We start from the raw sequence: 26,245 nt of genomic DNA, 5'->3' as shown, positions 1-26,245 counted from the left end.
CCTCACCAGGTTCGTGGAGGATGTCGTCATCCTGGTTGGCCCCCTTTTTTTTTGGTGCCCTGCGGCATCGCCCCGCACGTTTCCGGTGAAGGACGCCGCTCCGTTTCCGGTACAGATCCCGAGGAGGACGTCGCTTCACTCTTTCCGCGGGGGGTGCTGCGGGCCCGAGGCGGAGGATCCTTCCCGCCCTCCCGCCCCTTTTCTCAGGTCGCCGAGGCGGGGGTTTGGCCGCGGTGCGTCGGGGGATGTTGCTCGGCACCTCAGTTCGGCGGTGGACGTCACTCGACCCTACAGCTCGGCTGTGGACGTCGCTTCGGCCCTTCAGCTCGGCTGTGGACGTCGCTCGGCCCTCTTTGGCTGCGCCGCCGTGTGCCCTGCTCCCCCCACCTACCTCGCCGTGTGCCTTGGCTCCCCTCGCCTACCTTGCCGTGGTCCTTGCTCCCCCCACTGGCCTCGCCGTCGTCCTTGCTCCCCTCACCTGCCAGTCACCGTGGGCCTCGCCCCCCCTCCTGGACCTTGTCGGGTTTTGGCGCTTCGGGAGCCGCGCCTTAAGGGGGGGGTTCTGTCAGGGATCAGCGCGGACCTTTGGACACGTGCGAATGTTTTTATTATTGTCACGTGTCTGCCACGCCTTCGTCCGCTCCTCCCTGTCTCCTCACCTGTTTCCCATCCTGTGATTGACTGTGTGTGTATTTATGTGAGCCGCGTTGCCAATGGCAGCGCGGATTCATTAGTGTAGTTACGTTTCCCCTCGTCCTGTCAAGTCGTGTTAAATGTAGTCATTTATATTGTTTTAGTTATTGTTATTTCTGTCTATGTCTTCCTGTGTTTATTAAACCCCCCTCTTTTGAAGCTATCCTGCGTACGGGTCTGTCTCCTTCCGTCCCCGGTTGTGACACTCTGTTATTGGGAAAAACTCCAGACCACTTTTTGCTGTATTAAAAAAGAATGTAAGCAATATGTTTCATTAGTTATCACAGAACAAAAAAGCCTTAAGAACGTTATATGTTTGTGACCTTTTCTCTGATTTTCATGACAGAGAAATTATCTTTGTTCTGTTTTGAACTGTATTTAACATCCCCCTTATATTCTTGTTTGATTACTATGATTCCTTTCTTTTTTCTTTTTTCTTTTTTTTCATTTGCAGTGTTCTGATATTATTTCTGCTCTAGAATTATTTCTGCTCTAGAAATCATGATCATTTTCAGTTTCCTGTCTCACCAAAAGAATTTTTCTATAGTTATGGACGCTATTTTATCAGGTGCTCTCACCTTACTGAGAGCTTCTCATCCATTACTACCTGCATCCCTTAGCTTGACTGATATCTTCATAGGTAAGCTGTGTTTTAGTTCTCCTGGCAAAAACAATAATAACACCGTTCACTTGTTGTTCCTGAAAGATATTGTCTCCTTACCACACGTTACTGCTTACTGGAGCAACATAGTATTATATTTCCCCTGGAAAAGAGTATAGATGCTTCCACATACCTTTTTTCTTTCCAACAATGTGAAAGAAATTTCCTACAAAATAATTCATAAACACTAGAAAGCAAGATATTACTTATAAAAGTTTTAAAGTGATATCTCCTCCAGTTGCTCTTTCTTTGATGCATTTGACGAAAATGTTGTTCATTTATTTTGGAATTGTTCTTTCACAAAGGAATTTTGGCAAGATGTACATTTACATTTACAGCATTTAGCAGACACTCTTACCCAGAGTACATTTTTTTTATTTCAGTTTATACACCTGAGCAATTAAGGGGTTAAGGGCCTTGCTCAGGGGCCCTGCAGTGGCAACATGGTGGACCTGGGACTCGAACCAATGACCTTCCGATCAGTAGTCGAACACCTTAACCACTGAGCTACCACATCCCAAGATGTACTTTTTTTTTTAGATCTAAAATTGATAAAAACAGTGTTTTCTTTAGGAAGGATGTTGTGTTGGGATTTACTGACTACAGTCCTGCTGAAAAACATCAATATTTTATAATGAACCTAACTCTGTTATTGGGAAAACTCCAGACCACTTTTTGCTGTATTAAAAAGAACGTAAGCAATATGTTTCATTAGTTATCACAGAACAAAAAAGCCTTAAGAACTTTATGTTTGTGACCTTTTCACTGTTTTTCATGACAGAGAAATTCTCTTTGTTCTGTTGTGAACTGTATTTAACATCCCCCTTATATTCTTGTTTGATTACTATGATTCCTTTCTTTTTTCTTTTTTTTTTTCATTTGCAGTGTTCTGATATTATTTCTGCTCTAGATGAGAGAGGGACAGGGAGAGATAAGGAGAGAGAGACATACAACTCTAAATATGAGTCTCAGTCAGTCATATCTCCTACATACACTACTGACCTCAGATGTACAGAATCAATGTGCTCTATGACCACATTCCCTTTATCACTGATGAAAGATAGACAGAAAAATACATAAGTGCAGACACAAAGCCACACGTTTACTTATATATCACAGACACCATCACAGTATTACACTCTAGTGTACACAAGGAGAAGAGACTCTGAAAAAAAATTGTGTGTGTGTGTGTGTGTGTGTGTGTGTGTGAGTGAGTGTGTGTATGTGTGTGTGTGAGTGTGTGTGTGCATGTGTGTGTGTGAGTGAGTGCGTGTGTCTGTGTGTATGTGTGTGTGTGTATGTGTGTGTGAGTGAGTGTGTGTGTGTGTGTGTGTGTGTGTGTGTGCGTGAGTGAGTGTGTGTGAGTGAATGTGTGTGTGTGTGTGTGTGCGTGTGTGTCTGTGTGTGTGTGTGAGTGTGTGTGAGTGTGAGTGTGTGTGTGTGTGAGTGAGTGTGTGTGTGAGTGTGTGTGTGTGTATGTGTGTCTGTGTGAGTGTGTGTGTGTGTGCATGTGTGTCTGTGTGAGTGTGTGTGTGCATGTGTGTCTGTGTGTATGTGTGTGAGTGTGTGTGTGTATGTGTGTGTGTCTGTGTGTGAGTGTGTGTGTGTGTGTGCGTGTATGTGTGTATGTGTGAGTGTGTCTGTGTGTGAGTGTGTGTGTATGTGTGTGTGAGTGTGTGTGTGAGTTTAGTTTAGTTGCAGCCAAAGTGCTGTACATCAAGTAGAAACAAACAAGAATAGTGCAAAAGTAAAAACACAATCCAAAACAAACCAAAAAAAAAACCCACATAAAATTTTACACTTTCAAACAAAGTTAAAACACAGAACAAAAGTGGGTTTTTAAAGCAGATTTAAACAATGGGACATTGGTAGCAGATCTTAAATGAAGAGGGAGATTATTCCACAACTTTGGAGCTGCCGTAGCAAAAGCCCGATCGCCCTTAGTTTTAAAATGTGCACGAGGTACCGAGAGAAGGAATTGATTAGCAGACCGAAGAGATCTAGGGGTAGGGTACGGAGTGAGGAGGTCACAAATATACTGGGGAGCGCAACCATGTAAAGCTTAAAAAACTTTTAAAAGCATTAAAAAAACATTTTTACATAAAGTAAAATCTTAAAATCAATACGGAACTTAAACGGGAGACAGTGTCATGAGGCAAGTACTGGGGTAATGTGCTCACGTTTCCTGGTGCCAGTCAGTTATCTCGCTGCCGCATTTTGTACCAGTTGTAAACGGTCGAGAGATGATTTAGGCAAACCAAAATAAAGAGAGATGCAGTAATCCAATCTCGAAGTTATAAAAGCATGAATTATAGTTTGAAGGTCCTTCATAGAAAGACTCTTCTTGATTTTAGCAATTGATCTTAACTGAAAAAAGCTGCTTTTCACATCAATGCTAATCTGTTTATCAAAGGACAACATAGGATCAAAAACAACACCAAGGTTTCTAATATGATCACGTACATTAGCAGACAATTTTATTATTTAATATTATTTGGGTTTTGTCATTATTTAACTGTAAAAAATTCAGATCCAGACAGCACTTAATGTCCTGAAGACAAGCAAACAGAGTGGACATAGAGCAGTTATTGTTTTTAACAGGAAAATAGAATTGAGTATCGTCAGTGTAGAGATGATATGATAAATTATGTTTCTGAAAGATTTAACCGAGAGGAAGCATATACAATGAGAAAAGCTAAGGACCCAAGATAGAGCCCTGAGGAACACCATAGGAGATTTGAGCTCTAGATGAAAAACAATTTCCCAAATTCACAGAAAAAGATCTGTCCTTAAGATCGGAAGCAAACCAGTTCAGCACAGATCCCTGAAAACCAGCTACTTGATTAAGTCTTTGTAGAAGGATATCATGATCTATTGTGTCGAATGCTGCACTTAGATCAAGCATGATTAGAATACAGCAAGAACCAGAGTCAAGTGACAATAAAATATCATTGGTAACCTTCAATAGGGCAGTTTCAGTACTGTGAAGTTCTCTAAACCCAGACTGAAATGTGTCAAAGATGTTAGTGTCAAAGTATTTAGGTAAGAGGAGACCTGCGAATACACAACTTTTTCCAAGACCTTTGAGATGAAGGATAATTTTGATATAGGTCTGTAATTATCCAGCGCATACTGATCGAGATGATGCTTTTTTAACAATGGACTCAAAACTGGAAAAACCTCTAAAAATGTGCGAAGGCAAAACATCAGAGTGAATAGAGGAGGACTTCATACTAAGAACTATCTCATGAAGCTGTGTAGGAGACATGAGTTGAAAACTAGATATTGAGCTCCGTTGTGAAATCATTTCTAGAGGAAGATAATTTTGAGATGGGATATTAGACCTGATACGCTCGACTTTTTGTGAAAAATGATTTAAAAACTGTTCACACAAGTCAGCGGAAAATTCTAGTGATGCACTAGGAGCAGGATTTAGAAGGACATTGATTGTATTAAAAAGTATCTTTGGCTTGTTTGCATTTTGAGCAATTAAATCTGACATGTATTTCCTCTGTGCGTCCTTAACAGCACTCTGGTATTGTTTAAGACAAAACAAAATTGTTTAAGACACATGTGTGCATGTGTGTGTGTGTGTGTGTGTGTGTGTGTGTGTGTGTGTGTGTGTGTGTGTGCGCGTGTAAACTTTCACACTGAGCTGTACGACACCTGAGAAACAGTCCAGTGTCTGTGGTTGGGGCCCTAAAAGGGAGCTACACGTATAGTGTAGAGACAGAAATGATTTACATCACAGGATAAAAGTTTTTAAACACTTTTTTCCCCAAAGGTTTCCAAAAGAAACGAGGTGACATGAAAGTAAGGAGATGGACTGAACCAAACTGAAAAAATATTTATTTTATTGCAAATAAAATGTAATGTAATGAGAAATGGTGTAGAAAACACACTGCTCAAAAAAAACTGTCCAAGAGCTCACAGATGCCCTGATCCAGTGGCAGAAAGGGGAAAGGGGGGTCTACACAATATTATATATTGCTTATATATCCTTCCTCTTGTGTTAGGGTCGGCATTGACCCGTTTTTAGGATTTCAATGCATAAAAGTGCCACATAAATTTGATTATCGCATCAAGGATTTTTTACTTTGTCACGAAACTCTATTTAAACAAAATAAAAATAAAAAAATTAATTTTACTAAATTATCAAATGCTTTGGTGAAAATTATGACTTTTGTGTTGTTAGGGTCGGTTTTGACCCAGTTATAGTATAAGATTGTAATACAATAATTAGTGCCAAATCTGAAATCATAAACAAACTGTCAGCTCACTAATACTGTCAGCCAACAGCCCACTGACAGCCAGCTCCTCTTCCAAACCTGTGAGCTTTAGTTAGGGGCTTCTCTCTTTGCCTGTTTGTCACATTCCCTGAACAAACAAACAAACAAATAAAGACAGACATGTCCAGACATGTAAGGCATGCATAAGACTAATTCAGTTTAGAGTTAGTGACTTGCAGAGTACACATCTCCATTTTGCAGCATGGCGAAAATGAAAAGAAGATTTACAATAAGCCAAGCTCTGGATCATATCTTTGCTGAAAATGAGGCGGAGGACACTGAACAGAATAGTGATATGGATGAGCAGGTTTCTGAGGAGGAAGATAATGTTGAGTATCAACCGGAAGACACAGACACATCTGATGAGTCTGATGGGGTGATTGCCGAGGCTGAAGCTGTTCCTGCTCCTGCTGAAACATTCAAATCCAAAAGTGGTAACATCTATTGGAGCTCAGTACCTCCTGACTTACAAGGCAGGGCACCTGCTGCAAATGTCATCAAAATGATCCCTGGAATCACAAGGTTTGCTGTGACAAGAGTAAGTGACATCAAGTCATGTTTTGATCTGTTTATGCCATTGTCACTAAAAAAAGTCATAATTTCTATGACAAACCTTGAAGGGAAAAAAGTCCATGGCGACATGTGGAATGACATTGATGAGGAATGCCTGAATGCTTATATTGGTGTTCTTCTTCTTGCTGGAGTGTACAGATCCAGCAATGAGGCTACTGATAGTCTCTGGGATGCGTCGACAGGCAGAAATATTTTCCGGGCAACAATGTCACTTCAGAACTTTCAAATGATATCAAGAGTCCTCAGATTTGACAACAGAGATACTAGAGTAAAATCTGACAAACCTGTTCCCATCAAGGATGTCTGGGAGAGATGGGTGCAGCTCCTTCCACTGATGTTCAACCCAGGGCCAGAGGTGACAGTAGATGAACGTTTTGTTCCTTTCCGTGGAAAATGCCCCTTCCGGCAGTACATGCCCAGAAAGCCAGGCAAATATGGCATAAAAATCTGGGCAACCTGTGATGCAAAAAACAGCTATGCATGGAATCTACAGATTTACACAGGCAAACCTGCGAGTGGCATCCCTGAGAAAAAACAAGGAAAACGTGTAGTCCTTGATATGACTACTGGACTGCGTGGTCACAATATCACATGTGACAATTTTTTTACCAGCTATGACCTTGGACAAGACCTTCTCAAAAGGAAACTTACCATGGTGGGCACAATAAAAAAAAATAAACCTGAGCTGCCCACTGAAATTTTGCAGGTGAAGCACAGGGCTCCTCTTTCTTCAAAATTTGCTTTTACAGACACCACCACTGTTGTTTCATATTGTCCAAAAAAAAAAAAACGGAATGTCGTACTTATGTCCACTTTTCACAAAAATGCAGCTGTGTCATCAGTAAGTGACAAAAAGCCCATACTAATCCTGGACTATAATAAAAACAAAGGAGGAGTGGACAACCTGGACAAGCTGACTGCCACCTACACTTGCCAGCGAATGACCAGGAGATGGCCAATGGTTGTGTTTTATAACATGCTAGATGTGTCTGCATACAATGCATTTGTGTTATGGACCCACATTCACCTAGGGTGGAACTCAACCAAAAAAAACAAGCGAAGAATGTTTCTTGAGGAGCTAGGAAGTTCCCTTGTCAAGGCACACATTGAGCGAAGGGAACGGGTGCCCCAAGACCCAGCTGCCGCAGCCTTGGTCAGGCTTGTACAGAGTTCACCTAGTACCCCATCCATGCCATCAGCAACACAAAGAGCATCAGTGCCTGCATCCTCCTCCGCCAGCCCTGTCTCAACCTTATCCAGCACAGCCACAACCCCACTGAGGCCACCTGATTCTAAAAGAAAGCGGTGTCAGGTCTGAAACTTTCAGAAATCAGAAAAGTAGACAAAATGAATGAAATTACAGAGAGCGTTTATTCTGGTAAAGTGCAAACAAACAAATCCAAATTGTAAGGCAATTATTTTTTTGTCAGAGATAAAATAATAAAATTGTAGAGAAGAACTTTTGTTTATTCACTCAGGCGTAGGCTGCTTTATCTCTTTCTGTGAATCCACTTTGAGCAGCTGCTTGAATGCGCTTTATCTCTTCTGGAGCAGCAGCAGGGAGAATGGCGAGCAACTCTTTATCAATCTTATTCTGTCTTGCAAGACACTTCTCTTCAAACTCCTTCTTGTTCTTGAGGACAAGGACTAAGATGGCTTTCTGAGCCTCATCACAGGCGTTCCGTAACTGATCAACCTCAAACTGAAACTCTGGCTTTTCCTTGTCCATGACCATCAGTTTTCCCAGAGAGCTGACACGATCCATGATGTTTTTGGCGATATTAGTGGCGTGAAAGGCTTGATTGTAGAGCAGATCTTTGGAGAAGAGCTTTGCGTTGTAGGAAAGTTTCTGTGTCTTCTCAGATGTGGATACAAAATTTTTAAGGGTTCTGCTCAGACTGATTTTCACAATGTTGGACACCATCTGAAAGAATCTTGTCCCACTGTTCCTTCACTCTCCCCATGGCATCCATACCTTTAACTAACATTTCTATAGTTTTGTTAAAGTCTATCTCTATGATCTCACACTTCCTCATGGTGATCAGGATGTCAGTCAGCTCCTTTTGGTTCTTCTCCATGTTCTCTACACTCTTCTCATAACTCTCTCTGGTCTTGTCCAGTTGAGCACGGCTCACCTCTATGCGGAACCTGGCATTATCTGATGCCCTTTGCGAAGCTTTCACCTTCCCAGTGTTACTTTCTTCTTTATACATCATTGGTGGTTTGGAGTCAGAGCAGGAGAATTTGTGACAGATTTACTTTTGCTGTCAAACCTACGAGCTGATTCATTCAGGTTTCTGATCAGTTTAATCAACTCATTTGTTTTGGCTTCTTCACATTTCTGTTCTGGTGCATACCTTGCTAGTTCTTCATAGATCTCGATGCCTTTGGTACAGATGTTTTGAGCTTCCTCTTTTGTTTTGCAGTCTGGAAATTCTTTTAAACTCTCCCCGATTCGTTTGAACTGATTTGCCTGAAAATTTGTCTTTGTAGTTTTGTGTTTTTGATCATACAAATCTGTCCAACTAATAGTGTTTTCAATCACAAACTCTTGAATTTTCTCTGTGCATTTCAGGATTTTGCAGATTTACTATAAATAGGAATTTCACCAAAGCTATCAGCTTCAGGGTCTTTAAAACTTTTAGACACATTTTTTGCAGGGACATTCTGTGTCTCAATTTTAGATACGATTAACGATATTCCATTAATAAGAGTTGTGACGCCCTCACATATGCCTTCAACGAAATCCATTCCTATCATTTCCCATCCACTGGGCAGTGAATCCATTGCATTGCTGTAACTTTCATGGGCTTTATTCATTTGCTTTTCCATGTCTTTAATTGCTTTCTCTGAGCGTTTAGCAGATTCTTCTGATGACTGTTTTCTCAGCTTGGCTTCCTCCAGTTTGATCTTGATAGCGTCCAGCTCCTCTCCATAAAAGTGCTCAGCATTTACACATGCTTCCAGCAGTTCGTGGATAATGTTGATGACATCAGTGAACCGTTTTTCTGTTGAAATTGCCAGCTGAAGACAGTCATCTGCAACAACACGGATGTTCTTCAGTTGTTCAGGGTGAGCTTCAACAACCTCATCACTGCCTTGGAACAGGATCTTCACAGCCATCTTCAGGTAATCAGGAACTGCCATGGTGTAAAGTCTAATCTGATCCATGTTCTTATGGGCCTCGTTGAAAGCACACCAGCCTGAGTTACACACCTGCATGAGGCAGGCATGAAATGACTCTGGGTATCTGATGACTTATAGCCATCTTTAGGTGGGTTCTTGTTGATGGAAAAATCTGTATTGGAGGAGATGAAGACCAGCTCTCCCAGGATGGCTATGGAGAGAGGAGCAGGAGTCAGATACTCCTCCCAGTTGGCATACGGCTGCATCACAAGCTTGGTTTGGTTCCTCATCTCCTCAGCTGTGGTGAGGCTTTGAGTTTTCTGTACAATTTGCAAATACATGGCTTCTTTTTTCCTACTAAAAACAAAAAGAAAATAAATTAATAATGAGATCACCAGGGCTGCCTTCTTGGGTGCCAGCAGAGAACAATTTGTACACTTACAGTGCAAACCATAATAAAAAATCTGAACCATGATGCACAGAGACAACATCTGAGAGCTCTTACGTTTGGTGGGTTTAGTTATTTGGTGGACACATGAGTAAAGGTGGAGTGTTTACATCTGACAAAACTAACAGAACTAACAAAAGTTTCAACACTTCAACACTCGACTTCAACTTGCTTGAACACTAGACAAGTTAAATGTGATTGTGTTTAACATTATAGAGACTTTAAGATTCTCAGTATGTTAAATATTAGGTGTTATGTCAGTGCTGAACCATTAATTTAATATTTTAAAGGTCTTAAAGTCAAATCAGTGGTCAGAAAATTTGAATGGATTAAATAAATAGATAATGATTTAGTATGGAAAACCTTTACCACTTGGTTTCTTTAAATATTTACGCCTTGTGGGTAAACCTATGTGCAGCTTTTTATAAACTATATTATTAGTGCACTTTTCACCAGGACCAACAGCTGAAATGGTTCCCAGCAACATCACACCTCTTCCTCCAAGCTTAACTGTGGGACAGATGTTTCACTGTTATTTTCTCATCAGATCTGTTTATAGCTTCCCCCCCAATCAGTTCATGAAGGAAAAAATAAACGAGATGTCTTAGGAGTACATTTCTTTCATTCTTGCTAATTTTCTGACCAATGATTTGTTGTTAAGACCATTACAGCTTACAACACATGTGTTAAGAACAGCATCCATCTTCCTACCTTCAGTGATGGTGTGGAGGAACTCTGCCAGCTCTGTGATCCAAATGCTGCACTGCCCCAAAACAGAAAGTACAAGAATATTTATTATCTGTAAGCTACTTTCATGTTATCACCCAACCATCTCTGAAACACTTTATCTGAAAGGAGCTCACCTTATAAATGTCACATGACTGGCTATTAAATGAGTTAAAGCTGCAGTGAAAGCTCAGAAAATAGTATTTACGTTGTGAGCTTGTTTTATTCTTCTTTTATTTATAACTTCATATCAATCTGTCTGATTGTTGTCTGATGTCACACGTGATACAAAAGTCATTTCTAGTCCAATCACTTTTTTACATTGATTCGGCTTTTCTGAAGCTGTAGTGAAAACTTTGCTTTGCTAAAAGGTGTATAATAGGTGTATAAGCTATAAATGAGTAGTACTGTAGATGTAAAAGAGCGTCAAGATCAGTGTTGTAATGTAACGGAGTACAAAAATTTCACGTGTCTGTACTTTACTTCGCTATTTAAATTTATGTCAACTTTCACTTTTACTCCACTACATTTCCTAGATAAAATGTGTACTTTTACTCCGCTATATTTCCACTAAGCATCTTCATTACTCGTTACTACAAAATAAAATCAGAAGAAATGTGTGCGACTGCAATAAGGGAGGTTTGGCGAATCACTGCTCCTAGATTGCATTACGCTCCACACGCTCTACGGAGAAGCACAGGGTAGCAGGAGAAGCAGCATGTACGCGCAGTCAGAGCTGGAGGCGTTTATCTATAACGTTAATCGGCGGAAAGCCACAAAGACGGCAACCAAAAGCAGTGAAATGTCACTATTCTTATTACCAGAGTTGTAGCACAAACAAAATATTAATGCAAACAATCCATTCAATACTAAATAAAAATAACATTTATTGATTTGGTCTTTGTCTTGTGAATATTTTTTTATTGATGACTGCATTCATTGGACAAACTGTTTGTAGAGAATGCACACATACATGAACTGATTTGATTCAAGACTGGCATCATTACATCATGTATAAAATTTTGGTGTCCACTTTTGCCATTTAATAATACCATAACTTTTGGCTTACTATGTAGTCATATAATATATAATATAAAACTCTTCTTGTTTTAAATTCTCAATGAGGGCTAAAACCCCTAAAGATGAGACCCTAGACGTGCCCCTGCTCTTATGCCTACTGAAAATCGCTGAAATTTTACTTTTTACTTTTACTTCAAATACTTAAATACATTAAATATCAGAAAATTACTTTTGATACTTAAATACAGTTGTAAGTAGAAGTCGTACGGCTGGTGATCCATGTGCAGTGTGAATTTATTAACAGATCGTACACAGACAGGCAGGGTCAAAACACGGCAAAACGATATCGAAGGGATGGCACAAAATCATAAACGAAAATGCAGGCAGAAGGTCAAGGCAGGCAGCAAACAATCGGAGAATCAGAATAACAAAACAGAGTCAAAACCGGAAAACAGGATAGCAACAATGAAACGCTCAGAATGACAGCAAACGCTAGTCGAGACTTCGCACTGGGGGGAAGTTCAAGTTCAGTCTCTATAGTGTGGGAAATGGGAAACAGCTGGTGGCGTAATTAGGCCGGCGCGGGGCTTTGTGGTAATAGTAGTCCGGAAGTGCCTAGTATTCCGGCGATGCTTCTCGGTGTTGCCGGCTGGTAGGCGGGGCAGGTGCGTCGACTGTGACAGAGCCGCTCCCGATGCGAGGGCGCGGGCGGCGCCGGGGTCGACCGCGAGGCCGGGGTGCCGGCTTGTCCGGATGTTGCCGGTGAAAATCGGCGGTCAGCGAGGGGTCCAGGATGTCCCCTGCTTTCACCCCGGAGCGTTCTTCCGGTCCGTACCCCTCCCAGTCAGCCAGGTACTCCAGGTGACCACCTCTGCATCTGGAATCGAGTAGCTCGCGGACCTGGTACGCCGCCTCGTCGCTGACTAGGAGGGGCGCCGGCGGATTGGGGGGCTCCCTAGGCGGCTCGCAGGTCCCTCGGCGGGTTTCAGCAGAGAGGCGTGGAAGGTCGGGGAGATGCAGTACGTTGGAGGGAGTGCCAGGCGGTAGGAGACCGGGTTGATCTGTTTGGCGATCCAGAACGGCCCCACATACCGGGCTGAGCTTATGGCAGGGCAGATGGAGGCGGAGGTCACGGGTAGATGACCCATTGACCAGGCTGGTAGTCGGGATGCTCTCTGCGACGCCTGTCAGCTTGCGTTTTCTGTCTGCGCACGGCTCGCTGCAGCTGCCGGTGTGCCGCGCTCCACGTCTCCTTACTGCGGCGAAACCAGTTGTTGAAAGCCGGCAGCTCGGAGGGCGTGTCACACCATGGGAACAGCGGAGGTTGGAAGCCCAGGACGCACTGAAACGGAGTCAGACCGGTGGTGGGTTTAATGAGGGAATTTTGCTTGGGTTAACCCTAACCCTAACCCTAACCCTAACCCTGAATCTTGCTCCAGTCGGCCTGATTGCTGTGACAGTAAGAGTGGAGGAAGCGGATGAGTTCTTGATTCAGCCGCTCCGTCTGCCCGTTGGCCTGCGGATGGTACCCCGAGGTGAGGTTGACGTTGATGCCGAGCTGCTTGAAGAACGCTGACCAGACGCGCGATGTGTGCTGGGGGCCGCGATCGGAAACGATGTCTTCGGGCAGCCCATAGTACCGGAAGACGTGATTACACAGAGCCTCGGCGGTTTCGAAAGCCGTGGGGAGCTTAGGCAGGGGAATTAGACGGCAGGCCTTGGAAAATCAGTCTATTACTGTGAGGATGACCATGCAGTTATTTGAGCGGGGAAGATCGGTGATGAAGTCCAACGCGATGTGCGACCAGGGCCATTGTTGTGTGGGTAATGGCATCAGGAGGCCCGCGGGGAGCTGGCGAGAGGTCTTGGAGGTGCTGCAGATGGCGCAGGCGCAGACGAATGCTTGTGCGTCCGCAGACAGAGATGGCCACCAGAACTGATTCTGTACTAGGTGCGTTGTTCCTGCAATGCTGGGGTGACCGGAGCTAGGCGTGGAGTGTAAGAGCTCCAGGAGGATGGCGCGTAGGTTTTCTGGCACGTAGATCTTTGAGGGCGGACACTCGGCAGACGGTGGCATCTATGCGTTGGTCTGGGTGATCTCGGTCATGATGTCCCAATGGATGGGTGCGAGGATGTGGGTCTCAGGAATGATGGGCTCGGGGGGCGTGTCCGAGCCGGGTTCCCGGAACATTCGGGACAGGGCATCGGCTTTGGCGTTCTTGGTTCCGGGTCGGTACGTCACCGAGAATCGGGTGAAGAACATGGACCACCTGGCCTGGCGCGTGTTCATGCGTTTGGCGGCGCGGAGATATTCCAGGTTACGGTGATCGGTGAGAACCGTGAACGGGTACAGAGCACCCTCTAGCCAGTGCCGCCATTCCTCAAACGCGGCTTTCATGGCGAGCAGCTCGCGATCCCCCACGTCGTAGTTACGCTCTGCCAGGGACAACTTGCGCGAGTAGTACGCGCACGGGAACATCTTGTTGGCCGCCCCTTGGCATTGAGACAATACCGCTCCAATCCCAATGCTGGAGGCGTCCACCTCCACTATAAACGGGCGGTTTGGATCCGGATGGTGGAGGATGGGGGCCGAGGTGAAACTTTCTTTCAGGTGAGGGAACACTGTCGTGGCTTCAGGTGACCAGGTGAGCCGAGTCGACACCCTCTTAGTCATGGACGTGAGTGGCGCGGCGATCGCGCTGAACCCGCCAACGAAACGGCGGTAAAAGTTGGTAAAGCCCAGGAAGCGCTGCAGCTCTTTAACGCTCTGCAGTCGGGGCCACTGCAGTACTGCGCGCACTTTGGAGTCATCCATCGCGACCCTTTCGGCTGAGATGACATAGCCTAGGAAGGTCATTGAAGTTCGGTGGAATTCGCACTTCTCCGCCTTGGCGTACAGGCGATGCTGGATGAGGCATCTGAGTATGGCTCGCACGTGTTGGATGTGCTCGTCCAGGGTTTCGGAGTAAATTAGGATGTCGTCTATGTATACGATTACCCATCGGTCTAACATATCACGGAACACGTCGTTAATAAACGACTGGAACACGGCTGGACTGTTCGAAAAGGCCGAACGGCATGACCAAATATTTGTTGTGGCCCGACTGGGTTGAGAAGGCGGTTTTCCATTCGTCCCCCTCCCTGATCTGGATGAGGTTGTACGTGCAGCGCAGATCCAGCTTTGTGAAATATCGAGCCCGGCGGAGCTGTTCCAAGGCGGATGGCACGAGGGGCAGAGGATACCGGAACTTGACATTTATGTCATTCAGGGCTCAGTAATCAATGCAAGGATGGAGGCCTCCGTCCTTTTTCTTTACAAAGAAGAACCCGGATGATGCTGGAGAAACGGAGGGTCGGATGAACCCCTTCTTGAGCTCCTCCTCGATGTACTCTTTCATGGCCGCGGTTTCAGGTTGGGACAGGGGACACAAGGAGGTGTGTGCCGGGAAGGAGCTCTATGGCGCAGTCGCCGGGTCGGTGTGGCGGCAGTTCGGTGGCTCGTGTCTTACTGAAGGCCTCCGCGAGATCCTGGTACTCTGCGGGGAGTATGGGTATGTTGGAGGCGGCGCACACCATGATCATGGTGTTGAGATGTGACGGCCCTGGGGTGAGTTGCTGATGTTCGCTGCATGTCTCGTCCCAGCTTGAGATGTGCAGGTCCCTCCAGGAAATGACGGGGTTATGGAGCTGCAGCCAGGGGAGGCCCAGGATGAGGGTGTGATGCGGAGAGTGGATGATGTGGAACTGGATGAGTTCTTGGTGGTGAGGGCCCACCTGCAGCTGGAGGTCCTCTGTGATGTGGGTGATGCGGCCTTCACCGAGCGGCCGGCCTTCTATCGCCTCCACTGCCAGAGGAAACATGAGGTTACTGGTACTTCGTGAGCATGAGCGAATTCTTCTGACATAAAATTCCCCGAGGCACCGGAATCAATGAGAGCGAGTAGACTAATCCACTTCCCCTCGTATATTGATTTGCACTTGAACTTGGGTGCAGCTAGGGGGCCAAGGATTGAAGGAGTCAGAACTCACCGCGGCCTGCTGGGAGGTCTGGTGGGGCAGGCCGCCAGTCTGTGTCCGGCCTCCCCGCAGTACAGGCAGAGGTGGAGACGGAAACGGCACGCTCGTTCCTCAGGCGTGAGGCGTGTGTAGTCCAGCTGCATCGGTTCAGGATCTGCTGTACGGGGTGCACGTGTGGCTTCCGCTCGGGGGGCGTACACAGCTGTCCGGCGAGTCCGCATTAAGTTGTTGATCTGGATGGAGAGGTCCATAAACTCGGCAGGCGAGCTCGGCTTGAAGCTCCGGATTCAAGCCCTTGCGGTACAGCACTCGCAAGGGGCGCTCCTCCCAGCCAGCTTCCGCTGCGAGCTTGCGGAAGGTGAGCGCATACTCCGCGCACCGGCGGTCACCTTGGGAGATGGCTAATAGGCGCTCCTCTGCGCTCTCAAGTTCAAGTGGTCGAACGTGGGGAAGGCGGAGCCGTCCTCTCCCCATACCGCGGTGGCCCATTCCAGCGCTTTCCCGGTGAGGAGACTGCATACGAAGGCTATGCGGCTGGCGGCAGTCGGGTACAATGCCGGCTGCTGCGCTACGAAGAGCGAGCATTGCATCTGGAACCCCCGGCACTTACCGGGGTCCCCGTTGAACTTCTGGGCTGGAGACGGCCGGAGCGGTTGCCGGAGCGATGGGAGGGAGAGCCGTCGGCGGGCCAGGATTCGGCGCTGCGGTGGCCGCGCGTAGGCCCTGTAGGGCAGCAGCGAGTTCTCCGGTGAGCGAGGTGAGTCGCGTTAACTGCTGATGGTGCCCAGCGAGCTGTTGGGCTTGGCCGGAGAGCTGGGTGGCGAGCTGAAACACGGCTGCTGGATCGTTTGGTGGCGAAGTCTCCTGTAAGGAGGAGTCGTACCGCTGGTGATCCATGTGCAGCGTGAATTTATTAACAGATCATACACAGACAGGCAGGGTCAAAACACAGCAAAACAATATCGAAGGGCAGGCACAAAATCATAAACAAAAAGGCAGGCAGAAATTCAGGGCAGGCAGCAAACAATCGGAGAATCAGAATAACAAAACAGAGTCAAAACCGGAAAACAGGATAGCAACAATGAAACGCTCAGAATGACAGCAACCGCTAGTCGAGACTTCGCACTGGGGGGAAGTTCAAGTTCAGTCTTTATAGCGTGGGAAATGGGAAACAGCTGGTGGTGTAATTAGGCCGGCGTGGGGCTTTGTGGGAATAGTAGTCCGGAAGTGCCTAGTATTCTGCCGATGCTTCTCGGTGTTGCCGGCTGGGAGGCGGGGCAGGTGCAGGTAAATATTAGATACTTTAAGACTTTTACTTGAGTAATATTCTAAAAGGTAACTTTCACTTCTAACAAAGTTCAGTCAGGACCACTTGTATCAAAATAAAGACAATTCTTTGACATATTTAAATGTTTTGATTTGCAAGCTTATAAAATTTACATTTGGTGGTATGGCTCTTTTCTGAATTCCCCATCCTTTTCATGAGCTCCATGAAAGCTAGTCAGGGAACAGCAGCAGCTTCGTGGGGGGACAATCTCCCATTTAACTGGGAAAGCAGCAAGACAAAATCCCCCATTTAGAACAGAGCCTGCATCAGTGACAACAGAATGACACTGATTAAGTTAAACACAAAGTTTCAAGGAGGAGCTAGGGGAGGAGGTGGGTTGCAGCAATGCAGAGGAAACAGCCAAGCAGACAGACTGAAAATAGGGCTGGAAAATATTGGTCCCTGTTTGAAAGGGACCAATAGCGCGCTTAGGAATCAGATCAGCTGATGGGCGGGGTTAGAAAATTGACATCAGCTGATAGCCGAGCTTGACTATTTGGCCTGCCTGAACTGACGCTGATACGCTATATTCTTTTTCTAGTACGATACTTGTTCTTTTATTCAAATATTGCTTTCTAGTACTTTATACAACACTGGTCAAGATACAAGGGATACTACACTGCAAAAAAATTTGACAGTGTCGGAAATGCTGTGGAATCTTGGATCCATATTATCACAAGACTGCTACATCATGACTTCACGGGTGGTTACATTATAGAAGGTTTTTTGCTTTTTGACACAAATCATCTTTCCCCTGTAGTATTCATTGGAGTAAGTATATACCAGTATTCACAGAGAAATTATTTATAACAGTAAACATTTTTAAAAGTAAGTTCATACAAAAAATTCTAACAATAAATTATTTTTTTTAGAAATAATCTTTTTTGTTGCTGTTTTGAGATTATGCCTAGTTAGCAACAGGGAAGGTGAATAATGCTACTAGAATAACATTAGTAAAGGATTAAAGGTGTAACTATGTGCATTAAGAAAGACATTTAAGGTAAAATTCAGATCAGTGTATCTCTTCCTACCTGGATATGCTGAAAGTCTTCAGTGAATGTGTGGAGGTTCTCTGTCTGCTCTGTGACTCGAATTGTGCACTGCATCAAAACTAAAAGCCCCTGAGTATTTATAATGTGTAATATGCCCTCCCCTTTTCACCCACCCACCTCTGATACACTTATAAAAGAAGATCATCTTATAAATCTCACATAATAAGTGACTGTGGTGATCCAGAAGAGAAAGAACAGCAACAGAGTTAAACTTTCACACTCTGATTACAGATTTATCTTCAGGAGACCCTGTGATAAGGTAATCATGTTTCATGCTGCATATATAGGTGCTGTGTTCTTTTTTATTCCTTATTATTATTAGGGTTCAAGCGCGAAGCGCTGGAACACTATTGTATTTGCTCAGATTTCTAGGGTTCAAGCGCGAAGCGCTGGAAACCTATTGTTTTTGTTAGGATTTTTATTATTATTATTATTATTATTATTATTATTATTATTATTATTATTTTTCCGCCCTAGAAACGGTCGTGCAGCCCAAACCGTAAGGCCTAGAGAGCTCAAACTTGGTCAGATGGTAGTACTGGTCACAGTTACTCAAGGCCAAAGTTTCAGCGGAATCGGACAATTTGGGGCGCTTCAGCGTGTTTGTCCCCATAACCCCTAAACCCCTAAAAGCCCTATGTCCAAATCTCAAGTGCTTTATATCATTGGAATCCTTGGCTCATGACTTAAAAAACGTATATCTCCGATTTCATCTATGCCATTAAATTTTTTCGCTATCGCGCATTTTATCCAAAACCTACTTTTGCTAACTAGTCCTAGGTTTTTCGCCTGATCAAGACCAATCCAGTGCAGTAATATTCTCTGGAGTCTCAAAGACAATAATTCTCGAAAAAAAGTCGAAATTTTGATTCAGGGTCCTTAAGGGGCCCCAAAAAGTTTGGACTATGAGGAGCCAGTTTTACTAAAATGTCAATAACTCAAAAATTAAATGAGCTATCAACACCAAACTTGGGACACATGTGAAAGAGGTCAAACTGAGGTCACAGTTCAAAAACCGTGGCGATTGGCCACTTCCTGGCGCTATAACGGAAAAATCACTAAAAACAGCCATTTTTTAAAAAAAAGCTCTCTAGCGCCCCCAACAGTCCAAAAACCCAATTTTGTGCTGACTTGTAAGGCAAAGATTCTGATTCTGGTTCTGACTCGGAGTGGGTGGGGCTTGTCTTGAACTGGGCGGGGCTTTAACCGGTAATAATTCATTTGTAATAATTATAACACTAGCTTACATATATTGTCATGTCAATCCAAAGGCCTTAAACGCTTGAACCCGGGAAATGCTGCCTGCAGCTTTAATTATTATTATTATTATTATTATTATTATTATTATTATTATTATTATTATTATTATTATTCCGCCCTAGAAACGGTCATGCAGCCCAAACCGTAAGGCCTAGAGAGCTCAAACTTGGTCAGATGGTAGTACTGGTCACAGTTACTCAGGGCCAAGGTCTCAGCAGAATCGGACAATTTGGGGCGCTTCAGCGCCCCTCAACGCGTTTGTGCCCATAACTCCCAAACCGTATGTCCAAATCTCAAGTGCTTTATATCATTGGAATCCTTGGCTCATGACTTAAAAAACGTATATCTCCGATTTCATTCCCCCCTTGAAAAGTTTTTCGCTATAGTGCATTTTGTCCGAAACCTACTTTTGCTAACTAGTCCTAGGTTTTTCGCCTGATCGAGACCAATCCAGTGCCGTAATATTCTCTGGAGTGTCAATGTCAATAATTTTCGAAAAAAAGTCGAAATTTTGATTCAGGGTCCTTAAGGGGCCCCAAAACGTTTGGACTGTGAGGAGCCAGTTTTACTAAAATGTCAATAACTCAAGAACTAAATGAGCTATCAACACCAAACCTGGGAAACATGTGAAAGAGGTCAAACTGAGGTCACAGTTCAAAAACCGTGGCGATTGGCCACTTGGTGGTGCTATAACGGAAAAATCACTAAAAACAGCCATTTTTAAAAAAAAACAGTCCAAAAACTCAGTTTTGTGCTGACTCGTAAGGCAAAGATTCTGATTCTGATTCTCGGAGTGGGTGGGGCCTAACCCGTAAGTAGGCGGGGTTTGTCTTGAAATGGGCGTGGCTTTAACCGGTAATAATTAATTTGTAATATTTATACCACTAGCTTACTACCTTTATGTTTTTATGAAATACAGCACAAACGTATCAGACACTCGGTGTCTGGTTACTGGTTAGAGACAGCTGAAGGTTTAAAAAAGAAAAAATCTCCGACCGGCAGAGACGCAATGCGAGTCGCATTCTACCAAGCAAGCAGCACGTCTGAGCGAACCCACGTTTACCAGAACTCTACTGGTTAGTAAGTATGTATTATTAACGTTACAACCCGAAGTAAAAAGCTGAAGAAACCCTAAACGTTAACGGAAAAGACCCGCGAACCCGAGTGACTGAGGGAGAGACAGAGAGCTGTTCTGTGTGTGACTGTGAGTGAGCAGAGCGAGACACAGCAACACAATACATCTGTATGTGTGTAGGGGAGGGGCGCTGTGACTAGCCTATCACTGTAGGGGAGGGGCGCTGTGACTAGCCTATCACAGAACGCTGACACAATCAGCTAGCCAATGATGATTTTCATACAATCCGAGCACAGATATTGACTCGTATTACTCTTATAATACTCGTACTCGGCAGAAGTGCTTTATCCGTACCGGATACTCGTTTCAGCCAAGTATCCGGCTCATCTCTAATGGATATGACTTTGTTTATTTTAGGGAAAACTGGACGGGTGAGCACTTCACATGACATATGTTGTGGCACCCTCTGTAGCATGACATATGTAGCATGACATGACATATATTGTCATGTCAATCCAAAGGCCTTAAACGCTTGAACCCGGGAAATGCTGCTTGCAGCTTTAATTATTATTATTATTATTATTATTATTATTATTATTATTATTATTATTATTATTATATTTTACTGTGTTTAAATAAATAATAAATTGGTTTCATTTAAACTTAAATTCTAAAAATAAAATGACTGACATGAAGAAATAAAAAAAAAGAACAATCTCATGTTTAAGACTCACAAAATAGTATTTTAGTATGAAAGACTAAACTTGTTTTTATTTATAATACTTTTGATCTGTAGAGGACTTTTATTAATAAAATCATTCTGTAACAGATGACAGATGACTAGAGACACTGAAGGAGATTTTTATGATTTTTTCCCCTTTAACATGTTTACTTCCTGTTTCAGAGTAAGATGAATCAGCTTTCATCATTCAAGTGAGTTGAATTCCAGAATTCACAGAAATGATTCATAAGAATTAATTAACTTTTAAATGGAATTGCATGAAAACATTCATTTGAATTCTTTAAGACTTTTCTCTGTTGAAATGTTTTGTTTGTCTCTACAGAGTTGTGCTGATGAACACAGCTGAAGCTGTTCTCATTCCACTGAAAGGTGGGATCTCCTCCCTGAATGAAGTCTATAAGGCTCTTATTGAGGCAGATGTAGATCCTGTAACTGGGAAATGCTCCAACTATGACTACATCAGACAGCAGATAGTACAGGCTCATCAGCTCCTGAAGCAGTCAGAACAGGAAGCCAGTTCAGGGTTAAAGAGTCTGGATGAAAACTTAGAGAGACTGATACAAGAAGAGGGGAAACTCAAGCAGGAGATGAATGACACAAAATTAACCTTAGACAACTTTAGAAAAGAGAAGGAATCAAATGAAAATTTACTCAGAGAATCTCAGGGAGCTCTGGAGCAGACCAGGAGATATCTGGATTCAGCAATACACACACTTCAGGATCAGGAGAAAAGGAAACTTGATGCTAAAATTGTCACAGGTGTTGGGGCAGGACTGTTACTTATACCAGGCATTGGATGGTATGCAGGTGAGAATTCCAGCATACAGATAAAAATAATGACATCTGAACTGTTTCATCATCATAACCTTCATGTGAGAGTCTGTTCTGACTCTATAGTTTGTTTCTTCACTGTTCAGGTTCTGCCATGATTATTGGTGGTGGAGTTAAACTGGATCAAGCAAATAAAGCTGTCCAAGTGGCTCAAGAGGAGGTGAGCAAGTCTGAGAATGAAGAGAGTATGAAGAGAAATGAATGAAGAGAAACTATCAACTTAAAGTATCTCACTGCATGTCTAAGATTTCCCAGACCGAACGTGACATCAGCCAGAAAGATGACCAGCTGAAACAGATACGTGAAGGAATCAAGAAGGTGAAGAAGCACAAATGGTCTGTAGCTGAGTTCCAGGGGAAAGTGAGAGAAGCTGCCAATCTTCTGGGTGTCCTGAGTGGGAGGGTCAGTGTGGCTGATGGTCTGACTCGCAGATTCATCCTCCAGGAGCCTGTGATGAAGGTGATGGAGGATGTGATGAAGGCCATAGAGCAGATCACAGGGAATGAGCTCCTCTATCAGAATGACCTGCCAAGACTCATCAATCAGATGAAGGAGAACAACCAACGACTAGCAACCATCTGTGACTGAGAGAACAGCACAGATGTAGAACACCACAAGAACATTCTGGTTCTGCTTGCTGTTTTAAACAGAGATTCACTCTATAATGGATATACTGAAGTGTGTAATTTGCAAAAGCATTAAAAGCTAATACACATGTGCATAAAATAAATACACTAGGATGTTGTAAAAAAAAGTTTGTTTAATAAAACTAATCTGTGTGCTAGGAGAGAAATAAACCCTGTGACAAGATAATTGTGCTCTATGTTGCTTTTCTGAGTGCTGTATTTTTACTGTGTTTATATACCAAAAAAAAAAATTTAAATAAAAATGAATATGACAAACAGGAGGAAATAAACAGGACAGTCATTTGTGGTGATGACTTGCAAAATATTATTTTACTGTAAAGAACAGCTCTTTAGGTGACTTTTTGTTAATAACAGCATTCTGTAAGAGATAACAGATGGCTACAGACAGCGAAGAACATTTTTTGATGATCTCATGCTTAGGTCAGAGTTTTTCCCCTACACAGAAAAACCTTTACTTTCTGTTTCAGAGTAAGATGACTCTATGGGGTCAGAATTGTTTCATTATTCTGAATAAATATACTATGATCCACAAATAAATATAAAGAGTTTCACAAATATTTTTTAAATCAACAAATGCACAATAAGCAAACCGTAAATATATGTTACACATTTCACAAAAAGAAATTAAATTCACAAATAAATAAAATGGGATTTGCAAATAAGAAAAATATTTATAAATATATATTTAATTGTATTTATTTGTGAATGGCTTCCTGCTCATTTGTGAATCGCGTTCTGTGCATTTGTGAATCACTGCACATATTTGTGGATTGCGTTCTGTGCATTTGTGAATCACTGCACGTATTTGTGGATTGCGTTCTGTGCATTTGTGAATCACTGCACGTATTTGTGGATTGCGTTCTGTGCATTTGTGGATTTGAAACATTTCTAACTTCAAGACGTGCGCAAGAATCCACAAATAGGTGGACTCCGCCCACTGTCTACTCCAGCCAATCGGACAACGGTCTCGTGGCGCTGACCAATCGTGGCACGGTCTACCTCCAACCAATCACGTTCTGATTTACTCGCTCTGAGGCTGTTCTTCAATGCAGTGTCTAGTTTGCACTCGTTTTTTTCATCCAGTACGATTCTCTTGTTCTATTTTGTGTGCTCTTTCACATGTATTTACAGTCTCATGATTTTTTTTTACTTTGCATTTTTCTCATACTGATGCTTTCACTTGCACGTACATGACTTAGCCCTTGTGTGCCATCGTTCTACGTTATATAAAGCATTATGGTCGTGAAGAAATGACATTTTATTCTAATGTATACAAGCTGTATAGAGGAATTATGATACCTTGAATGATGAAACCTAAGAGTTATTGTAAGCATAATGCATCCTGCTTCCTTTAGCTTTTACTTTAATAAAGTCACACAGTACATTTTCAATCAGCAAAATGTGAGCAATGTTTACAGGTGTACAGTGAGTTGACACTGAATGCTATTTCACATGAAACTTCTGTTTCTAAATGACTTGCACTTGACCGATTAGTAAGGATAGCATGCATGTTATCTCTATCAGGAATTTACAATATTTGTCTGAAAAGGTTCATCTTTGTTTCTGGGCTTTTTATTTTTATTTTTAGTATTTCACACAGATAATGTTATCATTTCTGTTTGCACCACTGCAAATGCAGCTCTGCTGGGGTGTTTCCCCTTGGTTTCTTAGGAAAATTGAAATCACGTTCAGACAATCTGGAACACAACAATTGTAAACAAACTGCCGAGAGGTTTGCTTGAAGTGATAAAGCAATCTGATCAAATGGAAAAACAAAACAAAATGTATAACAATGCATGATGAGATCTGCAGTTCATTTAGCGAATGGGGCACAACATGAATCACAGGCTAACATGCTAATTTATTTAGATGTAGTTTCACCACTCACTGGCCTACAGTGTATAATACACGTCTCATTAGCCAGTAAGTGTGCAGACATAATAAAAGTGCTTGAGCTCCTCACGATTGTTAGCCCCAGCAGTTCCCTGGCTGTTGCCTTTAGATTCAGTAAATATAGTTTGAAAAAAATAAAGAATTATTGTTAGGGGAGAACTGTGATGGAGTGTGAAGAGTGAGTAAATCAGAACGTGATTGGTTGGAGGTAGACCGTGCCACGATTGGTCAGCGCCACGAGACCGTTGTCCGATTGGCTGGAGTAGACGGTGGGTAGACGGTCTTGTGCACGTCTTGATGTTAGAAATGTTTCAAATCCACAAATGCGTACAGTGATTCACAATTGCACAGAACGCGATTCACAAATGAGCAGGAAGCCATTCACAAATAAATACAATTAAATATATATTTATAAATATTTTTTTTATTTGCAAATCCCATTTTATATATTTGTGAATTTAATTTCTTTTTGTGAAATTTGTGACATATATTTACGGTTTGTTATTTGTGCATTTGTTGATTTAAAAAATATTTGTGAAACTCTTTATATTTATTTGTGGATCATAGTATATTTATTCAGAATAATGAAACAATTCTGACCCCATATGACTCAGCTTTCTTATGTAATGTAGAGTCAGAGACAGGAGATGTGAACTCCATATGTGCTGTTTATTGAACACAGATTGAACAAATCCAAACAGTCAAGAAAACACACAAAAGTCCCAAAACACAGCAAAGACAATATGTGGGGAAAACATCCAAAAAAAGTTAGGCAAAGATATACATGAGTAAAAGTAACAAAATCAAATCAGTACACAGGCAAACAATGAACAATGAAAGCAATGAAATAAATCCAATACTTCATGATCATGTCTTAAGAGCAACCCAGAAGTGTCCCTTGACCAGGACATCAATCGACATTCAGGTGGCAGCTCTGGCTGGTGGGGCAGAGGGGGGAATTGCCTTAGCTGTTTTCATAGATGTCAGGAGACCCTTTAGGGGCACCAGCTTGCAGGCCTTAGAAAAAGCGGTCCACTGCTACCATGATGGCAGTGCAGCCATGAGAGTTTGGGAGGTCTGTGATGAAGTCGACTGTGAAGTTGGACAATGGGTGTCGAGATAAGGGGAGTGGTTATAAACAGGTGACAGGGAAGCTGACATGATATCCTTATTTCGGCACTGATGAGTCAGGACTCAACATAGTTCTTGACATCTGTGGTCAAGGAGGGCCAGCTAAAAGCCTTCTGAACCATCTTTGTTGTATGGCGGAGTCCTGGATGTCCTGAGCTCAGTGCAGTTTGTACACACTGGGTGACTCTCTGCTGGATGTCAAGGGGAACATACTGTTTGGTCAGCAGACATACTGGGGAAGAGGTTTTGTTAAATTGGGCACATTATATTTCCTCGATATCCCACTGGACGGAAACGATGAAAATGTTGGGTAGAAGAATGGGTTCAGGCATCAGGGTTTTGTCAACTGGATCATAGCAGCAAGCGAAAAAAAAATTTTTGTGGTCATTAATGACTTGGAACAGACTTTGTGCCACCTATAACCAGTGTCTCCACTCTTTTAAAGTTTCTTTTCTAGATAGCTCACAATTTCTGACATGATAGTTGCGTTTGGCTGGGAAAACTTTAATTAAAAAATAATTATAAATCACTCAGTGGCCAAGGACCTAAATATATTGCAGATATGCTCACTGAATATAAACCAAACAGACCACTCAGATCATTAGGATCGGGTCAGTTAGAAATACCAAGGGTTCACACCACACAAGGGGAATTGGCTTTTAGCTATTATGCTGCCCGTAGTTAAAATCAGCTTCCAGAAGAGATCACGTGCTAAAACATTTACACATTTAAAT

At 43.1% G+C, this 26,245-nt stretch overlaps 1 protein-coding gene and 2 pseudogenes across 1 annotated transcript; 2 read left to right on the top strand and 1 right to left on the bottom strand.

The window, feature by feature from the left end:
* Nucleotides 1–26,245, top strand: part of LOC132842591 (uncharacterized) — a 522,997-nt pseudogene that overhangs the window by 305,864 nt on the left and 190,888 nt on the right.
* LOC132842128 (piggyBac transposable element-derived protein 4-like) lies at nt 5,846–7,534 on the top strand. Its single transcript, XM_060864794.1, has one exon. It carries the CDS (start codon nt 5,846–5,848, stop codon nt 7,532–7,534), a length of 1,689 nt encoding a protein of 562 aa, XP_060720777.1.
* On the bottom strand, nt 7,691–9,898 carry LOC132842127 (uncharacterized; annotated as a pseudogene).

This window comes from Tachysurus vachellii, chromosome 3, assembly GCF_030014155.1.
Source record: "Tachysurus vachellii isolate PV-2020 chromosome 3, HZAU_Pvac_v1, whole genome shotgun sequence".
NCBI lineage: Eukaryota > Metazoa > Chordata > Actinopteri > Siluriformes > Bagridae > Tachysurus > Tachysurus vachellii.
Note: the sequence above shows the minus strand (reverse complement) of the source record. Positions and strands in the feature narration are given on the sequence as shown.

What these genes read in the sequence shown, in the direction of transcription:
- LOC132842128 (XM_060864794.1), top strand. Translation starts at nt 5,846, where the DNA reads ATGGCGAAAATGAAAAGAAGATTTACAATAAGCCAAGCTCTGGATCAT.